General features: G+C 33.2%; 1 protein-coding gene across 1 annotated transcript; it reads left to right on the forward strand.

Annotated features, from left to right (window-relative positions):
- Positions 1–6,157: 6,157 nt before the first annotated feature.
- LOC107517890 (olfactory receptor 4F15-like) lies at positions 6,158–7,093 on the forward strand. The gene has a single exon (XM_016159047.2). It carries the CDS (start codon positions 6,158–6,160, stop codon positions 7,091–7,093), a length of 936 nt encoding a protein of 311 aa, XP_016014533.2.
- Positions 7,094–11,023: the final 3,930 nt, after the last annotated feature.

Genomic DNA, 11,023 nt, shown 5'->3' on the forward strand with positions numbered 1-11,023 from the left:
AGTGCTCAAAAACAACTATGAGATGGCATAATAAAGGATCAGCAATCTGAAGATAGATTAACAGAAATTATTCAATCTGAACAATAGGAGAAAAAATTAAATATAAATATATAAATGAATAAAGCCTCAGGAACCTGTGCAACACCATCAAGCACACCAATATATGTAATGAGAGTCTCAGGAAAGGAGAGAGTACAAGTAGCAAAAAAATTTTTTGAGGAAATAACATCTAAAACCTGACCAAATTGAATGAAAATCATAAATATAAATACAAATATAAAAAAACATATAAATTTACAGATCCAAAATTCAAGAAGCTCAATGAATTCCAACTAGCATGAACACAAATATGAATTTAAACCCTTACTTTCTATCATACATAAAAATTAACACAAAACTGGTCAAACATCTAAATAAATGAACTATAGTCCTATAAGTTTTAGGTGAAAGCATAGGAGAAAAACTTCTTGACCATGAATGAGGCAGGATTCTTAGATAAGACAATGAAAGCATGATCCATAAAAAATACGATAAAAGGAATAAACTGCTTAGTCGTGCTACAACATGGATGAATGTCAACAATAGTATAAGTGAAAGAAGCCAGTCACAAAAAACTACATATTGTATGATTCCATTTATATATCTAGATAAAATAAATCTATAAACAGAAGAAACAAATTACTCGTTGCCTGGGTCTGGAAGTGAGAGTGGAGATGAACTACAAGTGGGCACAAGGAATCTTTTTGGAGTGATAGAAATGTTTGAAAACTGAATTTTGAAAATGGTTATACAACTCTATAAAGTTCTTAAAAATCATTAAATTATGCATTTAAATGAATAAGTTTACAGTATACATATTAAACTCCATACAGCTGTTAAAAAACACCAAGTGAGATTTTTCCACTCTAATTTTGTACTACCTTGAAACTCTCCTGATTTGTTCAAATATCAATTCTTTATTTCTTGAAATTCCAAGTGAAATAAGCAGTTAAGGGTGTAAAGTAATAGTTTTCTTAAACTTGATACTGGTGTTAACAAATATTATCTGTGGTTTATATAACTTGTATAACTCCATGAACATCTAAAGTAAATCTAAATTTTTCTAATTTTGAAAAAAAAAATACATTTTTGGAGCACAAAATCATCACACTCTACTGCTGAATTTCCCCATAACTCTTTTCTGCAAATTGTGGTAATTTACCTTTGGGAAAACAGTGTCCGCAGAAGACATTGTTTCCATTAGAAGCAATTGTGGACTATATCCAGTCATACTCTCCAGTCCTGCTAATTAATTTCCTTTCTAATGGTATGAACTATTTATAACTCTCTGTCTTATTAAATGGTGATGATTCAGAAATGGTGTTAACTTTCTGTGTCTCAATTTCTCAAAGCTGCTGCTGAGTGCAACCTACATCTGAATAGGTCCATAGGAAACCTACTCTCTAACTCCCGAGCAACTGGTTACATTGCTCCCTCTCTCTCTTATTATTTTTGTTCCTACATCTCCTTTCCTCTTTCTATCTCCAATTTCCTTTTTATCACACTCTTTATTTGAAAGATTTTCACTCATATTGTTTTATATCCTTCTGGTCTCATTTTTATAATCTCAATTAAATTGTGAATTAAATTTCTTTTCAAAGAGCCCTTACTCTTATTAAATTAGTATGTGAAAGGCCTTCAATTTTTCATCTATTTCTCTCCAAAATTTGATTCATGGAAATAAAAGTTATGTCTAAGTCTTGGCACAATCTCGCAGAGCAAGCTAGCTCTATGTTTGGACAGAATTGAATGACTAAGTCCTAGAAATCATCATAATTATGTAAGAATAATTATGTACCAGAGGATGCTCTGATGTTTTCTACATATTAACTCATTTAATATTCACAACAATACAACAAGGTAAGTACTATCATTATCCTTGTTTTACAGATGAAGAAATCAAGGGACAGAGAAGTGAAGCAACCCACCTAAGGACAAAAATCAAGAAGATAAAAATTCAAAATCAGTTAGTGTGGCCTCAGGAATACTCTCTTAGGCACACTACATTATGCTGCTGTTTATGAAATTGCTATTATATCATTTTCCTTTTTCCTCACTTAACTTTGAATTTTCTTTAAAAATTATAAAATTCATAAATATTATTGAAAAATATAAAAAGTAAGAGTTAATATTTAGGAAAAGTATAAAATCACCTAAAATCCCACAAACTAGAGACATTATGCTATAAAGTCTAAATACTTCCATATATTTACTTTATATGTAGTGTTTTGTGTTTTCTAATCTTTTTTTAAAACTTAATGACAAATTACATTTTTTCATGGTTGGCTTAAACGAAGTTCTAATTTATTTAATGTGTGTCCAAAAATCTTATGAACATAATTTTAAATATATCTAAAATTTCTCTTCCATATTCATTTAGCAAATCACCTTTCATAGGGGTTTGATTATGAAAACTGTATTGTTCTTTCGAATTACTGAATTTTTCCAAATATCTGGTGATGTTTTTCTGTTCAGCATTACCATATCATGCTTTATGTTAACACTCCTCTGTAATTTGAGGAAATTACCAGATACTCTGTAATGCCTATACACATTTTTGTTAAGGCAAAAAGGACAGGGAGAAAATTATACTTTTTCTAGTTTTATTGTATTAAATTTAGAATATAGTTGGAAATGTGAGATGTTGAGGCCACTCTGAGACTATAGTCACATAACAGGAAAGTTGCTGGCTTTCAGATTGGTTTCTGTTTTCCCATCAGTATGCAAGTGTCAATGAGTCCATTTCTTAAAGTCATCCACCAGATCCCCCAGAGGGGCTTATTGGCCCCTAATTTTGCTTATGATGTATTCTTGAACTTTCAACTATGAATGTTAATGAAGACTATCATTTAATAGTGCCTATATTGTGCCAGAAATCATGCTAAGTGTTGAGATATACAAAGTTGTCTAGAAGTTCCTTTTCTCAAAGAGATCATAGCTGAAAATGAAGAACTAATGTAAAAAAATTAAAACATACTTTAATTATTAAGAATACAGTATAATATATAACAATAATTCATAGAGAGAAGCTATTTACTCTGCTTAGGACTTTTAATGAGTATGTCAGAGTATGTGACATTTGATCTATGTCTCAAAGGATAAAGGGAAAAGGGAAGTAGCATTTGTGTCAAATGATTATATCTGTATCATCTCAAATTTTCATAACAACAGGAGCATTAGGTTATACTTCTTTCATTTTATGGACAAATAAATACCACCAGCATTATTTAAATAGGTAACCTGACCTAGTTTATATAGCTTATAAGAAAGTCACTGGCTTTCAGATTGGTTTCTTGACCTAGTTTATATAGCTCATAAGAAAGTAGCTCATAAGAAGTAGAGTTGGGATGGCAACCAATATATATCGGGCCTTAAAACCAAAGATGGTTCCATATTATAATGATGAGGAATAACACAGATGAAAGCATACGCAAAGGCTGAGAAATATGAAAAAATATAGAGAAGTGCTTTGTTCATAAGGATCTTATGTTATATGCTATTGTATTTTAAATATCCTTAAAGATAGAAGCAAAAGCTTAGATGGGGGAGTGATGAAATCATATTTGACCTTTGGATAGACAGATTTGAAAGTAGAGTATAGAAAGAGCTAAACTTAGTTAACATTGGAAGCAGAGAGATCGTTCATAAGGCTTTTCAATCTTTAAGACGAAAAAACGATATAGACCTGAAATAAGAATGAAGAGGAGGAAACAAAACTGAAAACTACTTGAGAGGTATAATTTTCCATCTGGGATAAAATGTGAAGGAGTAGACAAGGGTGACACACAGGTCCTGGATTGGGCTTCTGAGAGAATGTTCATGATATTTCTTAAAGTATTTAAAAGATGATAAAATCATGAATTCAGCCTTGAGCACTTTAACTTTGAGGAGCTTGAGCGATTTCTATTTATATATTCCAGTATAGTCTTGAATATACTATGCTGGAATCCAGGGTTAGCACTATAGATATAGTAATCTTTGATAAGTGGGGAGTTAAAACAATAAAGCGTGATTGCAATAAACAAAAATTTTCAAATAGATTCGAGTCACATCAACAATCAAGGAAAAGCAGGGAAAAAAATCCTTGTATCAGTGAAAGACACAAAAAAAGAAGTTAGAAATATAGAGAAAAAATTAAGAGAGCTCTGTTATACAAATATTAGGAATGCATTCAGTTCCACATAACTATGTAAACAATGCCTTATTTAAAGTCTCTTAAACTATGTTTTACTTTTTTCACATTACAAGATGTCAGAAGGTAGAATATTGCTGACATCAGTTAAGGACTTTTTAGACTGGTTTCTTTTCTATCTGTTCATATTATCATCTTTAACATATGACTTGCCAAAGCTTGTGGTTTTTGCATTTTTTGGCATCACATAAGTACTGAATATAGGAAAAGATGAGCAGGAAAAGAATCTTCTCCGTGTTAAGCTTTGTATTTTAATCTGGGAAAAAAAACTTCCCCAGAAGGCATTATTCTATATCTCATTAATCAAATCTAAATTACATAATCCTTTTTTTCCTTAAGCTAAACTTATTAATTTTTTATTAAATTGTAGGGGTGACATTGGTTAATAGCATTATTTGTATCAGATGTACAATTTTATAACATATTATATACATAATATATACATATTATATATAATATATACATATTGCACACATTGCATTGTGCACTCCCCATACATAATCTAGTCTCCTTTTGTCACCATACATTTGACCACCTTTACCCCTTTCATCCTCCCCCCACCCCTTTCCATCTGGTAAATTTCATTTAAGCCCCTCTTAAACCAATCCATGGCCAAGTGAAATTGGATTATCATGCTTCATCTGGGAACTAGGATAAAGGCCAACCCTCTCCCAAAATTGAGAGGTCTCTGCCAAATTACTCAACAGGCAAGTGTTTTGTTAGCAAGAAATAAATAGGGAAAAGGCTTTGGGATAGGCAGCATTCATAGCAGCCAACGATAGAAGAAATTTCAAAAGGAATGAATGTCAGTAGTATCAAATTTGAAAAGAAAATGAGACTAAAAAATGATTATTATTATATCTGGTATTTTTATATATAGACTATTGTGTGCTGGTGACTTCTCTAAAATGATTTTCTAGAGTGGAAAATAGCTTATTTTGGCTTGTTCAATAAATGAAATGTACAAGTTAAGATAAACTTACTCGGAAAGAGTTTGAGAGAGAAAGAGAAAATCACAAGGAATCTCCTCATTCTGTCCTTATAACAAATCAAAAGTAGTGAAAAGTTGAGGAGAAGGAGAAAGGTTGATTGTTGATTGATAAGTCCAGATTCTAGAGAATACTTGGAGGTGCTGGCCTTGAAGAGCATAGAGCAATGATTAGGATCATGTCATCTAAAGTCCTACATCTCTAAATATAATTCCTGGCTTTGCCATGTGATTATTATAATTGATTACTAATTATTATAGTTATATTTACTAATCTTTACTCTCTGATATATAATACTTTATTTTATTTTTAGTTCATTATTAATCTAATCAATGTTATATATTTGAAATATAATATAAATTTTTTTTAAAAAAAGTGGACATGGACCAAAGTTTATATCATGTCATGATTCGAGTATTATAAATATTAAATTTTGAGCACCTGAATTCCATTTAAATTTTAAAAGCTCTAAGTAGAAAGTGATATGATATATGCAAGTACTTTTGTCCTAGTGATCTCTATAAGCTCAGTGAAGTAAGAAAATATTAATGGGCTAGCAGATAAGAGGATATCAAATTTATGACAGAAGAGACGACATTAATTTAGTATGAGAACACTTAGGGCAGTGGTTAGGAAAACGAAACAAAAAGCTTTAAGAAAATTAAAGAAGAGGTTTAACGATGGGATGGAAATTAAAGTAACCCTTTTTAGGCTCTGTCTGAAATATTTAGTCAAATTTTTTTTTCCTCAGTCCCTTTAAACAAAAAAACTTGTCTTTACCCTTATTACTTCCAAATTTTCTATTTTTCTCCTCTTAATCGATTATATGTAATTTAATTATCAAGGTAAACAAGGAACCTATGTTTATGCCAGTAATACTATTCTTTTTCATTATCATCCTCAGGTCTCTTGAAAATCAACTCTTCAATCCCAGTCAATGGATAGACTGAATGACTCCGTGGTCACTGAATTTCTGTTATTGGCCCTTTCTTGTTCTCGGGAGAAAAAGCTTTTTCTCATCTTTATATGTTCTTTTCTCTATATAGGAGTCATCTTGGGAAACCTTTTAATTTTATTTTTAGTAATTTTTGATTCTCACTTACATTCTCCTATGTACTTCTTGCTGGCCAACCTGTCCCTCATTGACATGGGCCTTTCCTCTATAACAGTCCCCAAGATAATCACAGGTCTTATCAATGAAGACCAACTCATTTCTTTCCAAAGTTGCATGACACAGTTATGCTTCATTCATATCATAGGAGGAGTGGAAATGGTATTACTCATAGCCATGGCATTTGACAGATGCACAGCAATCTGTAAGCCTCTTCACTACTTGAAAATTATGAACCCTAAAATATGTGTTTCATTTGTAATCACTGGCTGGGTAACTGGGGTAATCCATGCTATGTCTCAGTTTTTATTCATTATAAATTTGCCTTTCTGTGGGCCTAATAAACTTGACAGCTTTTATTGTGACTTTCCTAAAATTATAAAACTTGCATGCACAAATGGAGACAAGCCTGAGTTTATTGTCACTGCCAACAGTGGCTTCATGACTATGGTCACCTTCTTCCTACTAATCCTTTCATATTTATTCATTTTGGTTACTGTCTGGAAACGTTCTTCAGGAGACTTGTCCAAGGCATTTGTCACTTTGTCATCTCATATTACTGTGGTTTTTTTGTTTTTTACTCCATGCGTGATTTTCTATGTCTGGCCTTCTCCTCCTCCATCACTTGAAAAAAACTTGTTTGTCATTGACTTCGCTATAACCCCTATCTTGAATCCTGCTATCTACACATTAAGGAACAAAGACATAAAGGTAGCAATAAAAAGATTGTACAAAAAGATATCTTATTCCAGATTTTGTTGACCATATCATCTTTGGACCTTTAAAACTGGATACTGACCTGCACACTAGCCCATCTCCACTTAGGCACCTCAAATTCAGCATATCCAGAACAAATTCATCATCCACCATCCGAAACTTGTTACTACTTCATCTGTGTGGTATAAGACCATTATCATTACCATCATGGGAAATGTAAATCCAACATACTAAGAATCGATATTCTTACAGAGAACAGGACAGTCTGACAAAGAACATTTTAATTTTGAAGTTTTGGTTATTTTGCAAATAAATTGATGTAACAAACACCATTTCTGCTATTCGTGAATTCTAAAAATAACCTGTAAATGTGTTGTTATGGATGTCAAGAATCATCAAATTGAATTGTCATATATATATAGGTCCAATCGCTTTACTTATGATTTAAAAGACACTCTAAAGCCAAAATATAAATATGAATAGTTTCTTTGGAAGAGACTCCTAGAAGACACTGGCTCAGAAGTAGGGACATGAGAAAAGAAAGGGAAGGATGCCAAAAGAGTGTACCGATTAGTAACCTACTACTGTGGACAACTGGAATGCAATCTTGCTATGGCTCTCTAAACTTGCTATGTACAGATTCTATGACTTATAATTGTCCCACTCAACAGGAAAAGAAGCTCTGTATTTTTGTGTTGGTGTAGCTCTGAGACACTAACTTCATGGCAGTTCCAGGCTTCTGCACTTTTGATATCCAGAGAAAAGTCCTCAGGCAGAAAGTCCATGGAGCTTATGGTATAAAACAATCTATATTCTTGGAAATAATAAGTGCAAAAGCATAAGTACGAATACCAGAGCATCAGATACACTCCACATCTTCCCATGCTAGAGGCACTTATGCTTCTTATAAGTTAACTCCATCATTGATTCTTCAAACACAGAAGTGTTAATGGAACAAGTGTCTATGGGTCTTATTATTGCATATGTTCTTAGGATATTTATCATCTGCAGCTTCCACAACCCACTCTAGATTTCATTCATATTTATCCAGCACTTCCGTTGATCTGGACCACTTACGCTGAACCATAGCTTCCTACTTGAGCAGCCTGAGTCCATAATTACCATGCTTCTGTCAGGCTGTAATTGCTGTCTTTCCCCATTTACAGTTATCATCCATCATGGTTGATTCAAGTATAGCAGCAATTTGATTTCTTCATGAAGGTTAATTATCCCAGGCATGATATTAACTTCTTTCTTTGTCTGCCGATCTACAAACACAAGGCAAACAAAATGACCTGGAAGTTACTAAAACTTGAGATTTCTTATAATACTTATCTTGTTTCCAAAAGAAGCATTCTCCCCACCCCAGCAGAAGTCCAAGTCATAGGTCTAGAAAGCTCCAATTCTCCAAGGAAGCGAAGGTAAATGGAGCCATTTTCACCATCTGCCTTTGGTTTCAGATAGGCATTCTAGGGACCAATATCGTATAATGTCTATTGGTCCAAAGTATAAGTCACATATGAAAGCACAAAATGTCATCCCCAAAGTAGGACTAAGTTGCACCTTTACTCGCACCTTTAAAAGGTTATTCCCATGTTCTATCAGACCGACAGCTTCTGTTTGCTACCATATACTGCAGCACCAGTGGACTATTGCTTATGTACCCATCGTTGCAATTTCTTTGCTCTAAAGATATTTTTTTTTGTCCTAAGCAATATTATGAAGAATGTTAGTCATGCTATATATCTCTGAATCATTTAATGGCTAAAGTACTGCTGTAAGGATAGTCATAGCCATACTTAGAACACATGTTTACCTCCAGTAAGAACAATACACTGTTCTTCCAGTGTGGATGGGATCCAATGTAAACTTGCCAACAAGTTGTTCATTGAATGTCTCATTAAATTAAACCCCATCAAGGTTTAGGCACCTGGCACCCATGTATGCCTCTGAAAGGTCAAACATTTAACAGTGGCTATAGCTAGAACTTCCTTAACGAGAAGAGACCTTGTTGAAAGAACTCATCTTTACCATTCATAAATATTTCATCCATGGACCCACTGTACAAAAAAGAATCCCTAGAAATACGTCATCCTTGCCATTTGCAACTACTTCATTCATGGGCCCATTGTGCAAGCACTAGAGTGGCTGAGACAGGTAATTAACTCTGCTTTTTAACATGATTCTTGAACTATTATAAGATAAGAAACATAAAAAGTACACATGTGTTTCTTCCTGTTTTCTTCTGGCTAAAAGAACAATTATATCACATTTCGGTATGACGTATGTGTAATTTATCACTATTTATTTTAAGTAACAATCCCACAGTTGTGTAAAAATTACAAAACTGATCCAAACTTGTGGGAAAAAATATTATGGATTAGAGTTATTTGGTAGTTCCCAGAAAAGTGCTAGATGGATTGTTATTTTTTCTTTCCTTAAACACATAAAATAAATGTTCACCTATATGGTTTGGAATGGAGAAAACAAATGAAATATGAGCTCCAGACGTGTGTACTGTTGAATGTACACTCATCATAATACAGATACCATGATTAGAATAGTAAAGAGATCTAATTTTTATCATACAATAAAAGTGAATTCTCAAAACAAAGGTGAATAAATCCATATAATTATAAATAATAAAGCATTTCAACAAACAAAAATTGGGCTCTTTACACACACATAAAAATAGATAATACATTTCAAAAATAAGTTAACGTGCTCAAAATACTTTAAAATTGCATACGAAGCAACTTTTAAAAATAGATGAAATGTATATAATTGTGGCACAAAGTATGCAATTTTAAGCAAGGCAGAACAAACAGAAAAGAGGAGAAAAAGACTATATTTTACAACATTAACTTTCAGTTTGTAAAAGAAAAAAAAAAATCCAGTTTCTGGTTTCACATGTGAGGAGCTTGGAAATTGTTACTCATCCTGACAACAAGTAAAAAGCTGAACAGACTGAAAAGTCAACAACTCTTCTTAGATACAAAATAGATGAGATGTCACAGGGCAAACTGATGCCCCCAAGATTAGAGAGACAGACAGGCAAATATAGGTCACTGCAGCTTATTTGAACAGGGACAAAAAGAAACTGAACTATCATTGACAAATTCCTGGGGCTCAGGGCACACCACTCTGAGAGTTAAAAATATTCCAGAGGAATGTAGTCATAGAGGGTCCCACCAATACTGTGAGATTTAGTTCTGGGTGCTTGACCAAATTCCCATAGTAAATATCTGAGAAAAAAAAAATCCCCTTGGCCTTCTAGCAGAGGGAGGGAAAAAGGAGCCATTTTGAAATATACCAGAGCACTCTGTGGTGGTAACAAGCCCTGCCCTCAAGGGAAACTAGTTAGCTAGAACCTAAGCTATTGAAGTATTATCAGAGCCTAACTAACATGGTAAAGGGAAATATCCAACATCAGGCAGCGCTAGTCTTCATGTGGGAGAAAAGAAATACCTAACTCCAGCTCACTCTAGCCATCCTGTGCCATCTAAGGAGTGGAGGAAAAAACTGAAACATTTTTTTAAGCTCACTGTACGGAGGCACAGGTTCAGTAAAAGACTGAGACTTAAACATAGAACTATAAAACACTTCTCTCCATCCAGAACTCACCATCACATTACCAAAAGCCTATTTACAGCAGTTCCTTCTGCTCAATAAATCATATCCAGATACCAAGAAAAAATACAAAGTATACCATAATTTGAAGAGACAGAGCAAGCATCAGAACAAGACATATCAGACTGGGAATTTAAAGCAACTATGATAAAGAAATAAATAAAACAACTATTAATGTGATAAGATTAATATGCTAAGAGCTCTAATAGATAAAGTAGGTAGAATGCAAGAAAAGATGAGCAATGTAAGCAGAGAGATGGAAATCATAAGAAAGAACTAAAAAGAAATGTTAGAGATCAAACATACTTTAGCAAAAAATGAATAATGCCTTTGATGGGCTTACCA

The sequence above is a fragment of the Rousettus aegyptiacus genome, unplaced genomic scaffold, assembly GCF_014176215.1.
Source record: "Rousettus aegyptiacus isolate mRouAeg1 unplaced genomic scaffold, mRouAeg1.p scaffold_m13_p_3, whole genome shotgun sequence".
NCBI classification, from domain to species: domain Eukaryota; kingdom Metazoa; phylum Chordata; class Mammalia; order Chiroptera; family Pteropodidae; genus Rousettus; species Rousettus aegyptiacus.

What these genes read in the sequence shown, in the direction of transcription:
- LOC107517890 (XM_016159047.2), top strand. Translation starts at nt 6,158, where the DNA reads ATGGATAGACTGAATGACTCCGTGGTCACTGAATTTCTGTTATTGGCC.